The sequence below is a fragment of the Dermacentor variabilis genome, chromosome 6, assembly GCF_050947875.1.
Source record: "Dermacentor variabilis isolate Ectoservices chromosome 6, ASM5094787v1, whole genome shotgun sequence".
NCBI lineage: Eukaryota > Metazoa > Arthropoda > Arachnida > Ixodida > Ixodidae > Dermacentor > Dermacentor variabilis.
Window position 1 is genome coordinate 113,050,541 of NC_134573.1, and position 23,484 is coordinate 113,074,024.

The window sequence follows — 23,484 nt, forward strand, 5'->3', positions numbered from 1 at the left end:
AATGAGTGTGAACGTATCTTCAATGCAGTTGGTGACAGCGGCTACGTGGTGTAGAGGTGCGACTTCGGCTCAACATGTCCAGCGTGGTATAAGTTAACTGGGGCGCGTTTACATTAGACTTCCCTCGTATTTTTTTTCTTTTTTTCTTTCTTGCGGTTGTAATCATTGGAGTTGTTCAGATGTTTCAAAAGTCCCAAACCTTGTCCTGGAGGCTTCTAAGCAGATATTTTTTCTAGTTTCTTTGCATTACCCCTATTTGTGTTTTCGTGCCATCCCAACGTTGTCCACTTCATCATCATATTTTTTCGTTGTCCATAGCTCTAATTTTGTTGCCTACAAAATACTACCGGTACCGACTGTGCCCACAGAAAGAAGGACAATATTGCGGCTACTTTTTGGGCTTGTGTACTCTGGTCAGTTATTGAGTCATCCTCACGCACGTGTTACAAGAGCGGCCAGTAGAGGGGGTGCGATACCACGTCAAATCGTAGCGGATATTTTTTGAGTTGTTGCTTTCTTTCGTTTACGTGAACTATTTTTATGTTTTCAGTGCGTCAGTTTTATTATTGTAGAAATCTGCTATTTATATTATTAAACGTTCTTCTCAATTCAGTTACTGTGCAACAACTAAGCATGCGAGGGGAAGGCAAGTTTAGTTTTTTCAGTTATATAATTCTTTGCCAATGAATATTACTTTCGGTTCTATAGGATGTCCAAAGGGACAAATAAAACTAGGGGGACCTCCTAATTTATATTGCGCATAACAGGTACATACAGGAATCAGTTATGAGCAGGTATCAGTAAATGCAAATGTTATATATACGAGGATTCAATGAAATTTAAACAATTGGTACAATGGCTGAAACACAGAAAACTGAAAATATCACGTTTGTACATCTTTGCAGAACACAATGCCACGAGAAATAAGCTTATCTCAGTCCCCTAGTATATTCACTTACTCGAAATAGAGGATACCAACACCAAGATTTTGGGGAAAAAATGTTTACTTACGGCAACGTTGAACAATCAAAAAAGTGACAAGCGACTGTCGCTGAAAATGATCCATGAAGTCGGGCATGCCGTAATCGGGCATGTTTCGAGGTAATCAAATACGTTCGACAAGTTAAAATGCGTGCTTTCATAGCACGTTTCAAAAAATGGCTATATATTAAAAATGGTGCCATATTGTAAATCTTTCATATATATTGCGAGTTTCATCCGCCCCCACAACATGACTGCAACTTCTCACTTCTTTATTTTCGGCATTGTTTATTTCACACATACAAACGCAGCGTCGTTTCTTTTTTATTTCCGCCACTGCCATGTGTGGTTAGGCCTTACAGCGCCGAATAAAGTACGTCTCACACTGCGTATTACAGCTGGGCAATTAAAAAGGTTGGTCCAAGAATAAGGTCAATTTAGGACATTGACTCACGATATTCGATAGGGTGTACAATCGAGTGTATAAGTTCTGCTGTTTTTAAGAACTTGTACGCAAGAAAGATGACGCAATACAACAGAAAAGCGAAAGGATGCGTCCGCAGAGGACAAGGCGCTTGGCTTATAATGAGGCGACATCGGAAACCCAAATGTCCATGCAGATTACGGATTGTAATCTGACAGATTACAAACGACGTGACCAAAAGCGATCTTTATACTTGTTTTCTTTGTTTCAGTAATCTAGCATGCGCACAAATTATGTTTGGTATGATACGTTTTTCATATTCCATTTTCTCCAAACTAGTTCTGCGTCTTGCGTACGCATACGACCGTTATTCCTGCACATTTTTCGAAGTCAGTGTGAGAGAAGAGCAAGCTTTTCGTTATGCGAATTTTCGTTTTTTTTCCTTCTTCAGAGACTTCGAGTACAACTGATACTTACCAAGTAGTGTGGTTTTGTCTATTCTTTATTGTAATCACCCCTTTCCTGAACAATTTTATTGCGTCTAGGAATCGACAAGCAGCGGGGATGTTTCTTCGCCTAAATTGGTTCTCAGAGGGGTCTGCGGTGTTTCTGTGAAAGAGACATTCCAAATAAGTTCAAGGACCAGCTGCGCGAATGCAACTGACCCGATTGCTTGCATAGCGTTGTCGCCTATTACAAATTTCTAATACACCAATTTATTGCTTCATATCTCCCTGCTCTTTAAGAAAATACATGCTAACGCACAGAACCCTATAGCTAACTCACTGTTAATTTTATTGTTACAGCAACTATATGGACACTCCAAGCGAATTTCTGTGGCCATCGCCGTGATGTTCCGTATAAAGTCCAAGGGCGATGACATCGTTGCCGCGCGCCGTATGCTGTATGTGCGAGCGCAAGCGTGCGAGGGTGAGCCGACGATGGTGGCTCAATCTCACGCCCGCAATGGAGGAAAGCAGAGAGGAAGCGCGCTGTCTTCCGTCTCCCACAAGGCACCGGGAGGAGGGGAGAGGACGTTCTAGTGTGGCGGCGGGTGCGTATGGCGCGGCCGCGCGGGCCATATCTTGAAAGCGAGCAGTGATGGAGATAGAGTGCGCCGAGTACTGGTAACTTCGCGTGCGCTATGTTTTCGCAGCTTAGTTCGCGTTCAAGCGAGAGGCAGCACGAATGTAATTCGCTCACTGCTGCTGTCGCGCTTTCTCACTCCTGCGTGTTGACAATGGGTATGCGCGGTCATCGAGTGAGGTGTGTTCATGTTCGCTTGTGGGCGCGTGACATCATGCTTGTTAATTTAGCAAGCAAGTGAACGTTTAGAAGCTTGTACGGCTGATAAACCTACTATCCTTACTTTACATGGCTGTCTACTAACTTGTTATTGCAATCGATGATTCGCCTATCGGGCGGAACTGCGACTTTTTATTTATGAAGAAGCGTCTTCGCGCAGCTTAAGGAGCTGAAGTAGACCAAGGAGGACGAGACGTGTCGCCATTTCTGAAGTCGAAGGTTTAGTGTGGCTTGCCTTTTTTATTTGATTATTAGGTCAGGCCTCCATTTGGGAAACTACGAATCTTATGTTAGTGTATTGTCAGACAGAGAAAGACGGGAAGCGATTGAGAGAAATAAAAGAAGAGGCAGAAAGGTAAACCAGGTGGCATATGCTTTGCTACCCTGAGTGGGTGGAGGGTAGGTGGGAAGCGAGAATAAAAAGACAAGAAAGGAAAGATGTAAGAATTGAAGCGCGGCAGGAGTGAGCAAATAAAAATCACATATTTACAGCATTGACGGTTGCTCCCATTTGCTCTTGAAGTACTATAACGATAGACAATGCTACTACGCCCGAGTATAACGCGCACCGGGTTACATGAAGTGAAACCTTCGCACCATCTCGGACATCCAGCCGGACTTGATCGACGTGAGACATCGATTCTGTCCCGGCTCTGTGGTTGAGAGTGGCTTACATGACATTGATTGGATTGACGGACTGTGCTGCGTGCGACGCCTGCGGCAGCGAAGAGAACATCGAGCCTTTATTGTGTCACTATTGTCGAATTTCAGCGACAATAAAAACAAGCACCACCTATCGCGCTGCGACGAAAGGACTATCGGCCGTTGTCCGAGCAGGCGCTACTCGAAGACCTTCCCCATCGCTCATCGGTACACAAGGCTGCGAAAGCACTTTTGTGTCTCTTCAGGACGAGTGACCTGTCTGAACGTCTTTGACTTTGTGGTGCCCTCCGCGCACATGCGCGAACTCACCGCGTATTTCATCCGTCTCTCTCTCTCATCTTTATATTCCCCTTTTCCTTCCTCCAGCCTGGGGTAGCCAACCAGGCGGATTTCTGGTCAACATGCTTATATTCTCCCTTTCGTTTATCCTGTTCCTCCTTCTAAGCCACACCTACTCTCTTAATGTGCAAGTGCACGGTGAGAGGCCTATTGACCCTCTTCGAGGAGAATATGTGAAGATTGATTGGTGAATATCGGCCTAGGAATGCTATTAGTTGGCTATGGAAGCCGCTATAGTGAAGCGCTACGGGATAATATTGGCCACCTTGTGTTATCAGCTTTGCATGTAAATGCGAGACTTCTTTGGAATGCGACCACTGCTACAGGAAATTGAACATACCAACCTACGAACCTACGAACCTGTTCCCTCACAGAAGGATGCTATTGTCGCTGACTGAACACATCGGGCAAGTACCCAAAAAAAGTGCAAAGGTTGACATAAATATCGGTATGATCCTGAATAAGGAAGGTGAAGGGGAATGAGTACTTAAGGGTAGCAATGATGGAGAATTTCATAATGGTGAAACAGGAAGACATGTGTGCCATGTGTAAATCAACACGAGATGACTAAAATAGCAAGTGTCGTCTGTTAAATGCAATGCGAGCAAATATTTATCAGCTCTGTGTAGGCCCCGAAGACGTCTTAACCTGCTGGCTGGGCATGGGTAGCTGGGCTAGCTAATGCAGTTACGGTATAGTAAGACAGGAAGCAGGTGTAGTATGCAATATGGTTTATTCTCGCGAATTTTCCGAGATACGAGTTGAGTGCTCAATTTTTGATTATTAGATAACATGGTCTATATTTCCTTTCTGTGTGAAAAGCGACACATAACCACAGCAAGAACACATTCTAAATTTTGCTTTATGTCGACTAGACTTCCGGATAGGTGGCCAAAGTAGCGATGCCGCACTGGTTTCCGTTGTTTCTCGCCATCCTTATGTAACCGTGCTCGCCCCAGTCCGGTCCCATGCTGAAGTTTGAAAAGTATCGGTTAGGGAATCATAATATAGTTCGCTTACCACGATAAAGACGCCGTCGGATACCAGCATATACAGAGCTATTACGGATTTACTAAGAAACGAAAGAGAGCTTACCTGTTCTTACAGATCCAGTAATCTATGCCATTGGCAGTGCCGTATCCAACTATTAAAAGGCCATAGTTGACGTCAGCACTACTGCAGAATGGATTAGTATAGATACCTAAAAATCAAGAAAGGAACATGACGATCATGCTGTTATCCTTATCTCAATTTGCTATTTTGTATGCGTATTTTGCTATGTGTGGCTATATGGCTATTAAAGAACTCTTAACTTCTTTTCGTCTATATTTATTAAAAAGGCAGTAACTAGCATTATAGTATTTTTATTGTGTAATTCACAAGAAAGTAATTAGCATATTCGTATTGACCACCAGGTATAGAGAAAAGGAAGCTGAACTAAATATTTCAGGTTTTGTTCACGAACAATGTTTCAGTCAATTTATGTCATTAAGTGGGCACTCACTGCGAGTTTACTACACCAATAAAAATTAAGGTGTATCCATCTAGCATTTTGTATACTGACCCTTGTACTGAAGTTATTTCATTTCTCAGAATAGTGAAAATTCATATGGTAATAACGATCAGGCGCTAATGTACGTTATAGTCGACTGTATTGGCTAACTCATGTACGTGTATATTTCTTGATTGTAGGGCAACTGCGAAAATTTCTTTAAATGCGAAGCTTCTTCCTCGCCTAGTCGGAGCCAAGGTCAGAGCAAGGTCACGCTCAAGGGCTCGATGTCATTTTGATGACGTTTTGTCTCCAAGAAATGTGGGCTGATACCGGAGATTGTGTATTATAAATATGTGGATGTAGTGCCGATTAACACGGCCCTATTGGCAGGTACAGGAGACAGTGCGTGCAAACAAACACTGTACGCGATGCAAATTAAGGTTGTTCGTTTGGCCAACATGGGACATAGGGCAAACAAGCACTTGATGTCGGCGAATTTAGGCGCCCTGCGGGGGCAGGTGATGCACGGGAGCGCAGACGTGAGCACCAACACTGACATGCCATCGTTATCCCGCTGTCGTAATTCAGCCGTCGTCGTTTTATTGTTTTCATGGAATTGTGGTCGTTCTGTCGTTGGCCTGTCATCGCCATCTTTCCGCCGTTTTCGCCCTGTTACTGTCGCTGTATTGTCCTATTTTCATCATCATGCTTTCTTCGAGACGTCGTCTGCAAATCATCGGGCTTATTCCATCGTCGTTATGCTGTTGTTGAGCTCGCGTCTTCACAAGGTCGCTGTCATGCCGTAGTGATTGCTCCCTCATCGTCATTTTGTCGTAGTGAATGCATTGTCATCAAACCACAGTAGTCTTACGTTTGTCATCATGCCGTTGTCGCGATTCCACCTTCTTCATTCCGTTGTCGCCATAACATCGACGAGATGCTATCGTCGTCACCTGCAGTTCTCCTTATACCGTTGTCCCGATGCCACCGTCGTCGTTCTATTGCAATCATTTTAGCATCGCCATCCCATTCCTTTCATGCCATCAACGTCATTCCGTAATTTAAAAAAATAAGATTCGTACCAGCGTTGACGCACCTTCTACTTTAGAAAAAGTGCAATTACTATTTTATAACTCTTCTTTAGTGGTGAAGTAGAATGTCATTGAAAATTTGCATCACATACTCCAGCGAACGCGCAAATACTCCCTGCGCCGATGGCGAGAATTCTGCGATAGCCTCTGGGAATAAATTTGCTTCACGGCCGCAAAGCCATACACCGATACTGGGACACAAAATTTGCTCTATACGGTTCACAGCGCATACCGTTCACCCCACAGAAAAGATTTCACACATATGGTCACTGTGAAAAATGTAGGGCCATCAGCGGAGCAAGACATCATTCGAGTGACGCACAGTCATCATCAGTCATGTGATTTCGTTGCTGCCGGCAACATTTAGCTCAGACACACACTGAGCGATTGCCATTCCTTGCGGGTTTGGATTATTTCGCAACAAAGTTAAACTGAAAACACTGCCCATATGAGGCGTTTTGATCACTAGCACAGGCGCTAAGTTGAGAAAGAAAAGAAAATCCGAGGACACCTAAGCACTTCTTATGAGTTGGGAATGAGAAATATTGTCCTATTGAACACCACCGAACGGTCCTTCGAGTTATGAACTCCTAGTGGCAAGCGAGCCCGTTGAGACTCTTGACGCGTTTTGATTTGACCTGACCGCGGCGCAGTGAGAACGTGGATGAGAGATTCCGCGGTCGAGAAACGCGCAGATAGAACAGGCTTTCCCAGAGTAAGAGGGAGGGTGAGGTAGCGTCGCGGCGATGTCATCTCCCCTCACGCGACACCTGGCCCGCTATCGCGGCTCTGCTCCTTCGAGGCGGGCTCGTCACGTGGCGTCGCAGCCAATGGGAATTCAGGCACCCTTTCGCTTTTACACATAACAGACACACAGGTTTTTTTTTTCCATCATTGGCCATTTGACGCTTTCGCATCAAAAAAAAAAAAAATGCGCAGAGCGACATCGGTGGAGGCACCTCTGCATACGCGAGAGCTCGGCACAACACCATGTATTCATGCGATCGTTCGTGTCTGATGCCTGCATTTGTTGCCTTCCCATGACGCCTGACCATTTTACACCGTTGATCGCTCGTTGTCATAACAGAAGTATTGCATCTTTCCGTGCCCGCGGACTCTGCGTCCCCGTCGTGCTTGTCTCCATGGTTGCAAGTTGCCTTAAAGGACCACTCAAACAACCTCTGCGCTTTATTTAATAGATTCACTGATGCGACTAGTTTTACAACGAAGCTGTTAGCCTCTCGCTGGTCGGCATTTTTCGTGTCTGCCTTGAACAATAAATATCGTCATGCGCAATGACTCCAACCCACCTGAGCAAGCAAAAATGCAATGGCTCATACCCCACGTAATGCAGAGTGTACAGGCACTCAGCAAAGTGAAGCGCACAGTGCGTACACTCACTGGAATCGTGCATACAACGTACAGAAGAGCGTACGTTTCAATAAAGAAAAAGCTCACCTTTCTGCTTTCGCGTTTTCGTTGAAGAAGGAAAAAGAAAAATCTTGATATGCAAAAACATTCAGAATTTGGTGCAGTTTCACATGTTGCTTTAATTTTTACTACTTCCCGGTGCACGTCTGGTGTTGCTTCCTAATCAACGTAACCAGAAGCAGTACTCCGGACTGTGAGGTCCAGTTCCAGTTTTGATGCCGCATTTCGCTTATTTAGTGCTGTTTTTTAGGCAAGCTGCATAATGCTAACTGAAGGTAGAAAAAAGAAATCCCGAATTTACCGTCAGATCTTTGGCAAAATTAAGGCCGGTGCTGAATTACAACCTGCAAAAGAAATATGACCTTTCTTTTTGCTAAGAACAGCGTCTTGGGTTTCGTTTGTGGTGCAACGAGTAGGAGCGAAGTCACACCAACTCGCTCGGCTGTTGGTGATTACACTAAAGCTTACCTTGGTGATATTGGAAGAAATCATCGTGCGCGGCATCGACCGCAACTGCAACTGGGCCAACAGTGGCTACAACTGCCTGGAGTTGCTCCTCAGAACCTTGAGGAACTGTTCGAAATCCGGATATCGTTGCACCTACTGCTCCCTTGTCGAATGCACACGTCATAGTCTAAAATAGAAGAAAAAGGAGTGTAAAAAAAAGCCCCCTTACATGAAAAAGAGAACACCAAGAAAGACAGTGATCTGTTGTATATGACAAATCATTCCTCAGTGATATTTCTCATTGAAACTAAATCCACAAGTGGTTGCACATCTTTCGCGCTACATGTCATGCATTCTCTACTCTCGTGGCTCAACTCATTACTGTGATAACGAGCGAATTTCAATATGCCACTAGAACGACGGCCGTTTTGAACACGACCCGATTTCAGAGGCCATGCATGACGCGCACAAGTTCGTTTCCTAAAGGATAGATGGCTCTACCATGCCGGTACTTGCTGGGAAAACACAAAGAATGGTCGAATACTCAACTTTCGCCCACTCATGCACCTTGGTAAGGGTTTAGAAAGTGGTTGTAGGCGTTGTTGCTATACGTAGCTGGATATTACTGTAGGCACGCCACCAATAACGAACGAAAGAAACATACAAAACGGCACTAGGGAGAGTAAATGCTTGGGCGCGCGATAACAGCAGCGAGCCTGCAGTTCCGGTCACGTGGCTGATCAATCTACTACGCCAGAGCAAAACGCATGTCTTTAGGTTGTTTAAATGTACGAAAACCTACTTTTACGTTTTCAGATGAAAGAACGACGCGTAACATGCCAAGAGGGATGCATAGAAGTTCCAAAAGGACTTCTTCTTGGGCAAGTTGGTGTTTAGATTTCCTAGGTATACTTTGTGGCGCAAAATACATTTCTTGAAAAGGGACAGAAGAAAGGGAGACAGCGCTTCACTGTCTCCCTTTCTTCTGTCCCTTTTCAAGAAATGTATTTTGCGCCACAAAGTATACCTAGGATGCATAGAATTTTGCGCATAAGTTGCAGCAAATCTGTCTTGTAAAAGTGTTAATATTTACAGCAGTATATAAACGTGTGTGTGTGACAACTTTATTGAATATCCTGCAAATTGATGGCCTGGGCCTAGGACGCGCCGGAGGGAGCAGAGAGAACCCGTCTTTCAGTAGCTTCCCGGGCTTGTTCGATGGCCCGAAGTTGGTCCTGCAGCTATATTCTGGATATTACGCCATTTTCTTCGAGGTGTGACGTAGACGCGACGCATACAAAATGGCGCTGATGGCCCCATTTTGCTTTCGTAACGCGACACAAATTTGACGTTTTGACTGAGAAACTGAAATGAAGGCACCGAACCTAACGTTCTTCGTAAAGTAAAACAGTTTTCTTCCTGAGTAAAAATAAAGCAGCTAGCTCAAAGCGTACGATTACTCCGTCGAGAACGCTTCTCGCTTCCGTCGTCTGCTGGGTATAAGCCGTCGTGTGCTACATTAGCTAGGATTTGTGCACCCAGGAAACCGAATGAGTCATCGTACGTCGGCACCAACGCGCTTGTTTTCTACTTTGATACAAAATACGGGACCTATCAGTGGTGATGTTTTAGGCCACGTTATCGCTATCTCGCGAAACGCGACTCAGCTCGACTCGCTGAGAAATGGCCGAATATCACCGATAACGTTGCGTGCGCCAGAGAGGTATCCGCTTGCACGACGCAAGCGCCGGCGCTCCCTGCTCCGGTTCAGTTTGCTGGTTACTCGTACCGCGTGAGGAAACTTCGAGGCGCCGCCTTACGTACATTCCTTTTATAAATTAAATAAAGGTGCCGTTGTGATAATTTGTGATTGTGCGAAACTCATTAGTCTTGATTGCCGTACTAATGCAGCAGGGAAAAAATGGACAACGTTGCAGAAAGTTTGCTGTGTTGAACCAATATTATTTCATATGAACGCGTTCTTTTAAAAAATGGTGGCCCAAAACACAAATGCCAACACCACGCGAGAGCGATGCAAATACTATGAGCACACGTTATGAATAGAAGATTTTCATCGCGCAAAACGACGAGGAAAATGTGGCGATACGCATTCCTCTCGGCCGCAGTTGCATAAGGCTGCTCATTAGCATAACTCGCACCGATCGTCGAGCCAGAAATTATGGCGGAAAACCTCTGAAATGGCGGCCCAGTGCAACGTCACGCAGCGTCAAATTGACGATTACAATACGGCCCTTCCTATGACGCTTCCCAAGGCCTATTCCTTCGGCCACTCAGCAACCTGACCCGGCGCCTATCGGATCGCTACCACACATTCGTGAAATTGCAGATGCATTGCACTGACTTCTGTACGCCACCGCTCCGTTCCTTTTTGAAGTGCTAACGTCGCAATATAGCCGCCAAGGAGCAAAAGAAATGTATTGGTCGATAAAATTAGCAGCCCCACGTCACATTTCACCTTGATGAAATCTAGAAATTGAATTTTGCAAAATTTCCTTTTCCCGGCACCAATTTAAGGCACGTGAACTCTGGACAGCCAATCAGAGAGTCAACAAGGAGGATAATGGAGGCCGTGCAGCCGCCATGCGTGTAGAGCATAGAGTTTCTCACTACATTACCTAGAGGGAAATCTGGCGCTGCTGCGCTGTGGTATGCATGGGAATGCCGGTATATTGTGACTTCGGATTGGGATCTTTCTCGGAGAGACAGCAAACCTTGAAGACGCGCTTGGCAAGTACCGTTCCGTCTGTCACAATGATTCACTTTCTACTAAAATAGCACGTGAAAAGCTGTTTTAGCTTTATTATTACGCGAAAACATGTTTTGTTTAACTATGAGAACTTGTTATTGCGTGTACGACTATATGTTACGTAAAAAGTATCAGCGGGGCGCTAAAGTTGCAGAACAGACGACAAGGTTCGCGCTCGCTTTGAAACAGTTAGTCGTCTGTTCTTGTTTTTCGTCGCTTGGTCATGCATTGCAGGTGAGTAAAGATGTAATATGCGTGAATGGAAACATTTTATGAAGATTTTACTTTAAGAACGCGTTATTTGTCTAGCCATATCCACGTAGGTTTCGTACCGTGGCAAAGGCGTCATGCGGGCAGGTTCGCGTTGGTCTCCCTGTTTTGTTGCGCTGCGTTAGCTGGACCGAGCTCTCCCGGATTTTGCTGTGGCCAGGTGGGACACGAGGAACTAAAGTTCTTGAAATGAACGCGCATTCAACGCAGTACGCAATGTACCGCACCACGGCAATGGCAACGGACGAAGGAATATCCGCGGGAAATATTGCCCTCTTGGGCGGAATCATGCTAACGTGCTAACGATTGTTTAGTATCGCTGCGGAGTGCGCGCGTCCGAGCACCACGGTTGCGCGCAGCGCGGCGTGGTTTCGCGAGAAATGTAAACAAGAGAGGAGAGCTGGCCCGATAGGCGGAGCAACGCCATGAACAACGCCAACTTCCGGCTTCACTTTAGCTTCGCAAAGAGTGACGTCACGGCCTCTCCTGAGTTTTCTTCCTCCGTGACAGTGGGCCTAGTTTCGGTATTGGCAATAAAGCGTCGCCATGCCACTGGTAGCCGAAGAAAAATTCAATAACCTTGCATATGTGGCTCTATCCTTTCAACCTGCATAGCCAAAAGTAACGTGACGCAATGATGTGCAGAAATGAAATGTGCTTTTGGCTATTTTCTTTTTCGGCGTCTTATATCGTTATTTGGTCGCTTCATTGTTGCGCCAGCGGGTGGCGCTTTTGCTCTTGTCGAATAGGCTGCCATTGTGTTCGTCTGCTCGTGCCTCTCTCTGCGAGCGTGCACGTGTTTTCGTACGCTCTGCAGTTAAAAAATGTTGTTTCTGTTGCACCCATACGTTCAGGCAATGTCGGAAACTATGAGGAAAGGGCACAAGGTGTGCTGTGCCGCTGTGGGTCGTGGCGACTCGGGGAAGAACAGCAGCGCGAAATTTTCCCGTGTCCCAGTGGACTAGAGGTAAGCACACTGTTTTCTGCAGCCGCAGTGACGAAACAAGCGATATCCTTATCAAACCAGTCATAGGGCGAAGCGAAAGATCTTCCGCGGTTGTTTTCAAGTGAATATTTTTTTTGGCTTCCCGTGACGAGTTTTTCCGCGGTGTTCTAAGAAACTGAAGCTACTTGCTGACAGCTGACAACCTGGGCCGATTGATGCTAGCTGACGCGCAGACGAAAATTTCGCTTGCTATATGTTAGCGGTTGCTCTTCATTTTTTTTTCATGGGCAGAAAACTTACAATTTATATCTGCCTAAGGTATTTGCATGCTTGCTGCACAAACTAATTACGCTGGAGAGCATTCCGGTGACCAAAATTTTGTGACATTATACCGCCTTTGACTGTTCATGAACACACCAGAAGTAAAAAAAATAACACATTTGCGTAGAAGTCACCGCGAGCGTTTTGAATTACAGGAGCAAGTTCCACTTACCTGCGCGATGACTGAGGTGAGCTTCACTTTTCAATCTGTGCCTAGCACGACAGAATTTTTTCCTCGCTTCTTCCTACTCTCAACTTTGGTTTCCCGTTTAGGTGATCTCTAATCACGACTACGCGGCGTTTTGCTCATTTTTGAGATGTAACATATGTACACTAAAGGGGCAGTCCTGGCGGGAGTGTTACCATGGCTACCCCCTCTGTACGGGCCACTTCATATAAAGGGATACGGCGACCCTGCCAAAACAAGACTTCGATGGTCGGCTGTGCCCGACTATTGGAGCGGAAGAGCGGTGCATGATCGATGAAGGTAGAGAAAAGTTAGTGCTTGCGAACCTGAGCTTCTGTAGTTCATTATTTTTGTACATAAACCAGCTGAGGGTACGACGCAAATGTCATGAGTAAGGCGAGCGCTATCTTTACCAATTCGTCTGCTACGACGCCGCGTGCCATGTGACGTTACGCAGCGAAATTTGATCCGCGTGCGCCAAGAAACAGAGTGCTTATCAGTTTCTCTTTATTACTTGCTCATCTGTGGTGTGCGATGTTCCCGATTGCAGGTTAAACAGCCGAACAGTTTTCTGACAAAGAGTGAATTCACGTTCGTAAAAAGACGCGTCGCGCTCGAAGCAACACCGTACGATACGGCGAAGCCAGTTCTTGCTGCGCGGTTCCGTGTTTTCCTTAAGTTTGCTTGGCCACATTATAGCAGAAATTTTTCCAGAGCTAAAATTCGAATGTTCACTTGTCAAGCAGCTTTAAACTATTGGAAGTTAGTTTTCTTTGTACGGGTGTTCTGCAGAAAAGCAAAGCCAAAAGAGAGAGAGAGAGGGAGAGAGAGAGAGAGAGAAAAAGAGAGAGAGAGATGAATATAGGAAGGCAGGGATGTTAACCAGTCAAGGGTCTGGTTGGCTACCCTACGCTGGGGGAAGAGAGAACTGGAAGAGAGAAAAGAGAGAGAAAAGGTGTAGATACGTGTACGGACAAGTAAACGAAATGCTCAATTAACTAATCCTTACGGAGACGAATGAAAAACTTTCATTGATCAAGAAAACTAGCTCTAAAAAGCTAATGCTTAGTACTCCCAGCCAGCTATTGAGAAACCAGCCTTGCTTAGCATGTTACATAAATATACAGCAGCACTAAAACTTGGAACTTTGCTGATTAAATCTTGGAGGTATATTTGGGCTTGAAATCCTGCAAATGAATATAATCAGAACTCACTTGCATGGACTCAAAGTACTATTTAACGAAAACAGTTCTTTTATTTTTTTTTCACGTGCACTAGACAGTTGATAATGAACCGCCTTTACATGCCGTGTTTCCAATATATGTAAAGCGATGTCGTATGGCACGCATTTGTCGCCAGTGTAATTCGCTTTACAATGTAACACGACAATCGAGCATAGACAGGACGCTTCGCTTGTCTTATGTACCTGTGTGTAGTGTTCCTTTACACAGCGTGAACTTTGGCGAAAATTGCCAGCTAGCCCAACAAAATCTGCTAATGATGTGATGTTCTTGCATGTTCTACCCTACCGCAGCGAGGCCAAAAGCGGAAAATGTGACACTAGAGACCACAGACGTCACCAACGGACTGAGAAATGACACACAAAGCTATTGCCAGTTAGCGAAGTTAAAGAGCGGCCAAAAGATTAACCCGACGGAAGCACTAGAGAAGTTGATGTATCATGCGAGCTCACAGTTCTGCCAGCTCTTGCGGAGCCCGGTGTTACTCAATTATCGCTAGAGCAAGGCAAGGACATGGAGAAATGTTTTCTTCAGCGCGTTGGTGGGGTTGCACACTTGTGCGGTTTGACCATTGTACTAAAATATCAGCTAAACAACAGTCTTCTATAATAATAATAAGTGATAAGTAAACCTGCTGCAGCAGTTTTTCTTTGCATGGCTTAAGCTACACATCAGTAACATCAATCCGGAACTCGAAAAAACAGCGTGAGAGAAAGCCCGCTGCAGAAAGAAAGCTCCAGAAGCTTGAAAATGAGGAAACATTTTTTAACTGATATTTTATTCTTTTTGTGATTCCTATAGTTCTAAGGGCGGCCTCATGATTAACCTAACTTTACAAAATATTTCAGCATATTTCAATGTTCGCTTAAACATCGTGCAGCGTATTTTTTGTGCAGACAATCGTTTGCTCGCACACTTGCACCCTCCTGTTTAAAAATTATTGCATGGCTACCATACAATTATCTTGGGATGCTAGAAACTTCTCGAGCTTAGTTCAATAAATTTGTGCAAGTAATGTCGCTCGACACTCTTGACTTCAGTGGCTTCATTATTATGGCAAAGGTATGTGCGTGTGTGTAGGGAGGTGGCTTTTTTCGTCGAAGCCACGGTTAACCTTAATAAGCAAAGGAAGCATGCTGTGCCAGAAACGAGTGTTCTAGAAAAATTGCAATGATTTCGCATCCTTATTGAGTCGACATCAATATTCTCATGACGAATGACTTCGAGCCAATCATTAAACTCGTAACGTAGCTCTGAAACCTAACCTATGCTTTAGACAGCTCAAACAGGTCGCACGAAACTGAGCCTATGGGCTCTGTTAATGAAAGTGCATAATGTACGTTCAGCGTATTGGAAGAAGGCCTTAGAAACCATTTCAAGAGAACTGTTTTTTGCAAGTCGCCCTCGTGCATAGAATGCGGCCGGTTTTATTTGTTTTAAATATTTCTCCGTGCACCGAAGCGGCGCGTTCATTAATACCTTTGTGCATCACTCTGTTCTTGCCCAACCTCAACTGACTATCAGCCGCCGAATGACACATGCTTCTTCTGGATTTACTGTTTCTTGATAAAAAAAATGCGGTGGTATTCGTTGTTCTTGTTTTGGAAATGTCGCTTACGCTAACTTGATAGAACAAATCAAGTTCATTACAAATTTCAGAAACATTTGTAATACGCGCCTGAGTAATTTTGTAATGGTAGCTTGTTCGCAATGCGGGACATCGGAATGAAGGTCTAGTAGTCGTGCATGTTGTATCGCGAAACAAAGAAAAATACGAAGAAAACAAAACTACAGACATTTTCAATATACTCTGGTAAATATTTATCGGCACATTAGCACAAGGAGACCTATACAGAAAATTTACTAGGCATAGCATGTTTTCTGGACTAGCTAGTATACCCGTTTGTATGGAATATAAGTTGTTTGTACTTGTGTGCGAGAAAAGTGGATCTGCATCGCTTGATAATCTTTTGTTTATCCCAGATAAGTGTTGCTACAAAAATTGCCTTGGTAGAGTTGTGTTGTGCACCGCAAACAAAGGTGGCCTCTGTAGCACTTTTCTGTGAGAAATTGGAAGAAGCTATTTTATGTATGTATGATCGTAGTGCAGAATGGCGCCCATTTCAGCTGCCTAATGAGATACTCAGCTCTACATTATTGTGTTGTGTGTTAAATGCCTTGCTTCATAACAGGCGCAAGCTGCCGCGGCGACGGCTGCTTGCAACGGGGGGAGTGATATCCCTAGCCTTTCGTATATAAAATATCCACCCTAGAAACTGATTTCACTGCTGTCGCGTCACCGCTATGGGCGACGGAGTGCTGTCAAAATTATCATAACTCCCATTACCACAAATACTCTAAATAACCATCACTACCATTACGCTAAAGCAATGAGGTATTGTATAACACCCTCCTCCCCTTCCGCTGAGCAGTTGTAGTGGTGGTTTTTTACAGCTTCCCTGGACATGCACTTTCGCGGGGCAGGCTGGCGAGTCAGTTTTATGGGGAAAGTTTGAACTCATACGTTACCTCTCACACAGACTATCACGCGCAACATTGCCTGTCTACTTATACAGATAGCTAGATGAAAACTCTTCCGTCCTTTAACTGAAGACTTAAAGATTGGTGCTGTTTTTCGCACTAGGAAGAATTAAGATATTCACGCTGAAGGGAGCTTAAATGCGCTGTGACTGTTTTGTCCACGGATCACGGTGAGAAGGAAGGTAAAATACCGTTTGTTTGGGGGATTTGGGCTATACATAAGTTGCATGCTCTGGGAGACTGCAGGCGCCATCGGTAATCGCGGAGCGCAGATATTGTCATTGTGTAAATTACGCGGCCAGGGTAGCTCATATGCAGCAGCAACTAAAAAGATTTTCGGTTTATAGCTTTCCCATTAACATCTTATCCCAATTCATGAGCCATGCATGGCTATATATTGGTCTGAAGGCATCAGCATTCCGATGTTGACACTGAGTGCAATTAATATTTTCTACAGCAGGCTGAAGCCTGTTGCTCGCCTTTCCTTAGCCGTTCAATGAGCATACGAAGGTAGGCGGAGAAGAAGAACAGCGAGGAGGAGAGAAAGTAAATGTATGCAGAAGTCAATTAGATAGACGTGTGGTTTGCTTCCATGGGCCAGGGAAAGGTGGTAAGGAAAAAAACAAAGGACAGGGAGGTAGGTGCTATAGCAATGAAAACAAGGGGGGGAAGGGAGGGCACAGTAAACGTCTGAAATTGGTCGATCAATTTCATACAGTGTAGTAATGCCCGTGTTGCTTTGTAAGCCTGAGACGCGTGGGGCAATGGTCCATGGATATTTGTTTCTGAAACTTATCTATAATCTAGCTGGCTTAACAAAGTCCGGAGAACGTTGCGTTTGACGCCATAACGATCACGAAAATACGCTACCCTTAAGATTATCTGTTCATTGTAGCACGAGTAAAACATTTCGGTCTTCCACTCCAATAAAATCTGTGTAGGCCTTCGTAAAAAGCCTTTTACTAAGGGCACTGCAGTAAAGTTGCATCAAAGCGGGAAAAGTACCACGTTTTTTTTTTCAGCTTCAACGAATCGACAGGTCTGTACATGCGAAAGTTAGGGGCAGTCGGAGTGCTCTAAGAGGGTTGCATCTTAGCGTGAAAAACGGTAATGAAGGCCTGTCGTTGCGTATGTTCTTTACAAACGTATGGGAACTGTCTGTGCATTCGAAAGCAAGCTCCCTTGTCGTCTTGCAGTTTACTCCGAAAACAGCACAAAACTCTTATTTGGGATGAATCACTCACCTTCGAAGCATAAGGGTAGAGTTCTTCCAGGTCGATGCCCTTGTTTTGTATTATATATTCAAAAGCCTGGTCTGCTCGCCCTCCTTCGCAACCAAGGTTGCCAAAATCTTGAGAGCAGTCAATGAGATTTTGTTCGCTTAGGTCCACCAGTTGACCCGTCTTGATGAAATGATGGCTTTCCACTGCTCCAGTCTAGTTGCGTTGGGATCATGAGAATGTTACAAATAAATTAGAAAAGTAATTATATATCTCAAACAATTACATCAGCATGCACAAGTACGTATATATCACTTCAAGAACATGGAACACTTCAAATTATATTAGATTCATAGCAGTAGTAAACAAAAGGGCTACTGATGAAAAAGCGACACAGTAAGTGAGCTAGTAAAGCATGAAATGAAATGAAATACAAGGGCACGAAATTAATGAGATGACATGTACCGCCATGCTAGCGCGACTAGCTCTGAATACAGTAATTCAGCAGAAAATAAATGCAGTTGCGATTTAGCGGAAAATGCAAACTACATTCACCACTCGGCACCCGTCCTGCCTCGTCGATAAGTAGAGTGTAAATGACAGTGATATATATATATATATATATATATATATATATATATATATATATGATAAGGATGCGTGTCATTCAAACGGGTGAAGAAGACCACGTTTATCTGGCTAGCTGAAGCTCGACAGGCACTCCGCCGATGAAGCCCGTTGGGAATACCTCCACCTGACATCTCAATGTTACGCCTTTCGAGTGAGTAACAATATATGTATATATATTTATACACCTCTACAACGTGACGGCCACTTTCACAATCCTAATACTAGCGCACAAACAAACACACTGCTGAGATTACTTGTATTTATCAGCTGCGGCAAGCATGTAAGAATTCTGTATAGACATATATCTGGCAGTAGTGCTGAAGCTGGTAAGCTGTTTATAAAATTGGCTGTCGCTATGTTGCAGTCTCCCAGAGTAGGGTAGCCAACCAGACACATTCTGGTTAACGCCCCGGGCTTCTCTCTTTATTTCCTCCTCCCCCTCCTGGCTGCCGCTATGAGCTCCCCCTACGGGAGCAACAATATGGCTGTTTAATTGCCACGCAAGCTACATGCAAGCAGTAAATTCCCTGCCAAACACGGAAGCAGCTTGAAGCACGCTGCCCGTTAAACGTATGGGTGCTCGTTTATTTTCGGCCACTTTTTCCATACTTCATAGTGTACAGATGCAATACCTTCGGCTCCATTTTTACAGCGTGAGGTATAGCGGCTTCGAAATGTAACACCTACGTTTTTGAAGCGATCGCTTTACTGTGTGTGCCTTGCCAAGTAAATCGCACTCGTCTTTTCAATTGTCTCAGGCGCGTGGCCTCAGTGACGTTATTAGTTATACCCTTTGTTCATTCTGCACTCTCACATCCAGAGTGCAGGATGAACGTGAACTATCTCTCACATCGCTTTGATGCTGGCATTCTTCTGACCTGCTCAACTTCCTTATTGTACACGTTGACATTCTACCATCAAGATAGGTATTCTTAGTTTGTTCTCCAGAGTGTTCCTTGTTTTGCAAAACTGAGTAAAGAAGCTCTAAGCGCTTTTTGCTTGGAAAACCCAAAGGCGTCAAAGCAATGGCAATACTTCTAGGTTGGAAAGAAGTCGAGGGAAATCAGATAAAGCAAACCGCGCTGAAAGCCCATGTTGCCACGCAGGATCCTTGCGTCTTCACAGGAGTCACAGCCCCTTTGTTCCTCCAATCGACAGCGTCAGGGAGAATTGACATGTTGAGCATTCGTGAAGAAGTGCTTTCCGGACTGTGGTGATTCCTTTGCGACGGGAAAATGAATCTTGCCGCAACTGGATGCTTGATCTCCTGTGGTAACTGCAGAATTTGAAAGTTAACAGTGCTTTTAGCGCACCAATTCATTTAAAAAATGAGAACGCTGAAACTGACAAGTTACTTACAAAGCTTAAATTATGCATACGCTAGAGAAGTGTTCATATGATAAAGCCAAGTTAGACAGGCATAGGACAAAAGCAGAATGTAAATATTTGTAATTAAAATTTTAGAAAAGCCATCTACGAAGATTTTTTATACAAGGAAGCTACGATTGAATTCTGGGCTTTACACGCCAAAGCCACGATTTGATTATGAGGCACGCCGTAGTGCAGGACTCCAGATTAATTTTGACCACCAGGGGATCTTCAACGTGCCACGGGCTTTTTGCTTTTTGCATTGATCTTCAACGTACACGGGCTTTTTGCATTTCGGCTTTATTGAAATGCGGCCTCCGAGGCCGGCATTTGATATTGCAATCTTGTGCTTAGCAGCGCGACACCATAGCCGCTATGCTACCGTGGCAGGTAACGAACCTACGTTTTGAAGTCAGTGAATCCCCGAAGGCTTGCTTCAAGGTTAATAAAAATCGGCGAACTATCTATGGAAAACTGTATGGAGTGATAAGAATTACTGTGAAGCAGTAATGAATGTATGAAGAGAACCTGACTTGTTCATATCAAGAAAACAAAAACTTTCTCTGACGACGTTGTGACCTCGCGAAATAGCAATCTGCCATAGAAGCGCAAACGCTTTTGCTAATTATACCAAAGCTGAAAAAGAAAGAAGTGCTGGCAGGCTTCCTACATAAACTATCATATAATACTGGTTTTAGCCAGCCGAACTTGGGTCGTTTTTTTCCCCTGAATTGGGGCTTTCGACAAGGTCTATCTGTTCCAATACAACGCTACTTTTCGGCTATAGTGAGCCAGCCTTTGAGACAATTTAGATTGGTTTGTTGATTACCATCGCCTACATCGAAATTCGGCCGCCACCGCCCGGATTAGAACCCGCCACCTCGTGCTTTCAGCACAAGAGCATAACCGCTAAACCACCGCGGAGGGTAGAAGCACCTGAAGGAGGCGCCACGCTGCTTTCTCAAGGCGACGCAAAACCTGCGCCGCGGAACTCGCGTACTGCTGGCTTTCAGCGCTCCGCGCCAAAATATGAAAAGGAAGTGGGTAGTGCCCTGTATGTGCCTTTTAAACGCCCCCCCCCCCGCTATTACAAATAACAAATAAAACTAGATTACAGCTTGAGTGATATTGTGAACAAACATTTGGAAGAACTCCGAAGCAATATTTTTTGTAACTTGTTTGGGCATGCAGTGACTAGCGTATGTAATGGGGCCTTTACAAAAGGGCGGCGGCCAGTGAACGCATTTTTTTTAAAGCTTTGACTGGTTGCGCTCATGATCTCGTTTTGTTCTCGTAACTTGCCCGGATGATGTTCTAGTTGGAGTGCCTGGATAACGATTATGGCTTTTGGCTCAAGGACACTCGAAGGTCGCCTAGAACGGGAGTTAAAAGCACTTGATGCTTAAAAATTCCAGCAGAATCCCTCACGATGACTGTTGATAGTAATGTGATTAGTATTCAAGCAATGCAGCTACACACCGTATTGCTGAATATATGTTTATTTAAAATCTGTAGTGGTCATTCTTACACTTTCATTGCTTGGGTTATTTGCGAGATGCAATGTTTGCGATAGCTACTTTCTTTGCTATGGTAATCACTGGCAATGGTTGACCACAAGAATGGTGGCATGACAGCTGCTTTATGACGACGACGCCATAAGGTCGATGGAATGACGAATGAATGACGTTGACGAAACCACGAAGGCAGTATAACGAAGATGGCATGGCGATAATGGGATGACGATGGGCGTACCAGTGTGATGGCGTGACCACTGTATCATGACGCCTGTCGGACAACTGGATGACGAAGCTGAAATGACGACAATGGAATAATCAGCATGACATGTCTACGACTGTCTGGTGAGACGTAGGGATGACAATAGCATGACAACGGCGGCTTAATCACGATTGAGTGACAACACCATTGCGATTAACGAAGAAATGACACCGATTCAACTACAAAGCCAGTATGGCAAGGACGATTGGAGGACAATGGCTGGGTCATGGACGTCGCCGGACTACGAGGGCATGACCAGCGTCAGATGATGATCCCAGACGGACGATGATGAAATGACCACGATGATACCACGAATACGCTATACGAGAACGAATTCATGACGACTGAATGACAGCGACTCAATGGCGGCCATGACATGTCAACGGCATGACGACAATGGAATGACGACGAGGGTAGAAAGACAATGGCCTGACGACATCTGCATGGTCATTGATGGCGTCAATGGCGTGAAGAAGACGGCGTGACCAGAATCGGATGAACCCGGAGTCACGACGATGGAATTACTATGATGGTATTAGGACGACGTTATTACAACGATTGCATGTCGACTGTATGACGACTATTGCGTGATGACGACTGAATGATGAGCGTTGGATGACGAAGTTGGATTGACGACGATGCAACAACCACGACGGCAAACTGAACACGAGCACCTACCTAGTTGCCCAAGCTATTTGACAACTTGGGGAAGTGACTCGGTGTAAAAGGCGCGACGGCGGCGGCATAACGAGATGCGGATCAAGACGTAGTAAGGATTTAACGACTATGATGAAATGACGACGATGGTGCGACGACGATGGCATAACGTGATTTGTATACGAAGCTAGACTTACGATAATGCAACCAGCACGACAATATGACTACCACGACGACATACCTAGCGTACTGGACTACTTGGGCGATTGACTCGTTGTAAATGTGTGACCATGACAGCATGACGAGGGTCAGATGGCCAAGCTGGAACGATCAGGATGGAACAGTCACGATAACATCATGACCACGACCTAGTAGACCAAGCTGGCACACAACTTGTGCCACTGGGAGGCCGTAACAAGATAGATAGATAGATAGATAGATAGATAGATAGATAGATAGATAGATAGATAGATAGATAGATAGATAGATAGATAGATAGATAGATAGATAGATAGATAGATAGATAAGCTCAAAACGCCTGTAGTAGGCAAGTAAAATGAATCGCTTTAAAATGCAACCACTTTTCAATAAACACTAAATGCCCTTGTGCATAAGAAGTCAGAAATCTGGAATACGAACCATGTCGGCGAACTTGTTTACTATGCGTCTGTAGGAAACTTCTCCTCTTGCGTATCTTTTGTTGTGTTCTGCAATTTCAAGCTGGTTTCGAAGAAATTGCAGCTTCCGTGTCTCATCTTCTGATGGTGACGAGTAATATTTCTCTACAGACCAGAAAAGAAGAACAGGGTTTTTTGAGCTGGGATAGAGAAGTGTTTTTGAAACTCGGAGCTCCGTTGTCATAATATAATTGTGCAGCGAAATTGTGCAAGTGGTTATCCAAAGTTGGTATATGCATCACGCGCTAACCGGACAGAAGTGACTTACAAGTAGAGAGAATAATCGGATCTTGGGGGCAAATGCTTCGTGGTTACAATCACATGAAACTAAATCAGATATAACACTGGGAAAATTACTCGTTAGATTGAATAATTTGAAATGTGGAAATAAATAGAAATAAAAGTAAAAGATCAGCAAAAATTGAGTCACTTTAGCCCACGCCAATGAGGGTGAAGGCGACAGCCTGCTTGATCAAGAGACATTCATTAAATTGTTTGCCAATCTCATTCGAATGCGTTGTTACTTCTTGTCATTTGCTTTCTCCCACTAAACGTCGTGGGTTCGAGTGCCTTAGTTAGCGCTACCTTAATTAACTTCACCTTAATAAACTTCACTTTACTAACAACAAAGGTTCGGGGCTCGACTCCCACTAAGGTTCAAGGGTTCGACTCCAACCAAATGTCGTGGGTTCCAGCGCCTTATTAAC

At 44.5% G+C, this 23,484-nt stretch overlaps 1 protein-coding gene across 1 annotated transcript in view; it reads right to left on the bottom strand.

Annotated features, from left to right (window-relative positions):
- Positions 1-4,434: 4,434 nt before the first annotated feature.
- The window catches only part of LOC142586261 (uncharacterized), a 59,902-nt gene continuing 40,852 nt past the window's right edge, over positions 4,435-23,484 (bottom strand). Inside the window, exons 17-22 of the mRNA XM_075697508.1 lie at positions 22,740-22,882; positions 19,378-19,575; positions 17,694-17,885; positions 8,198-8,363; positions 4,808-4,913; positions 4,435-4,683 (exon numbers count right to left, since the gene is read on the bottom strand). Of these exons, the coding sequence (XP_075553623.1) occupies positions 4,584-4,683; positions 4,808-4,913; positions 8,198-8,363; positions 17,694-17,885; positions 19,378-19,575; positions 22,740-22,882 (905 nt within the window). The 3' untranslated portion in view covers positions 4,435-4,583. The remainder of the gene's footprint in view (positions 4,684-4,807; positions 4,914-8,197; positions 8,364-17,693; positions 17,886-19,377; positions 19,576-22,739; positions 22,883-23,484) is intronic.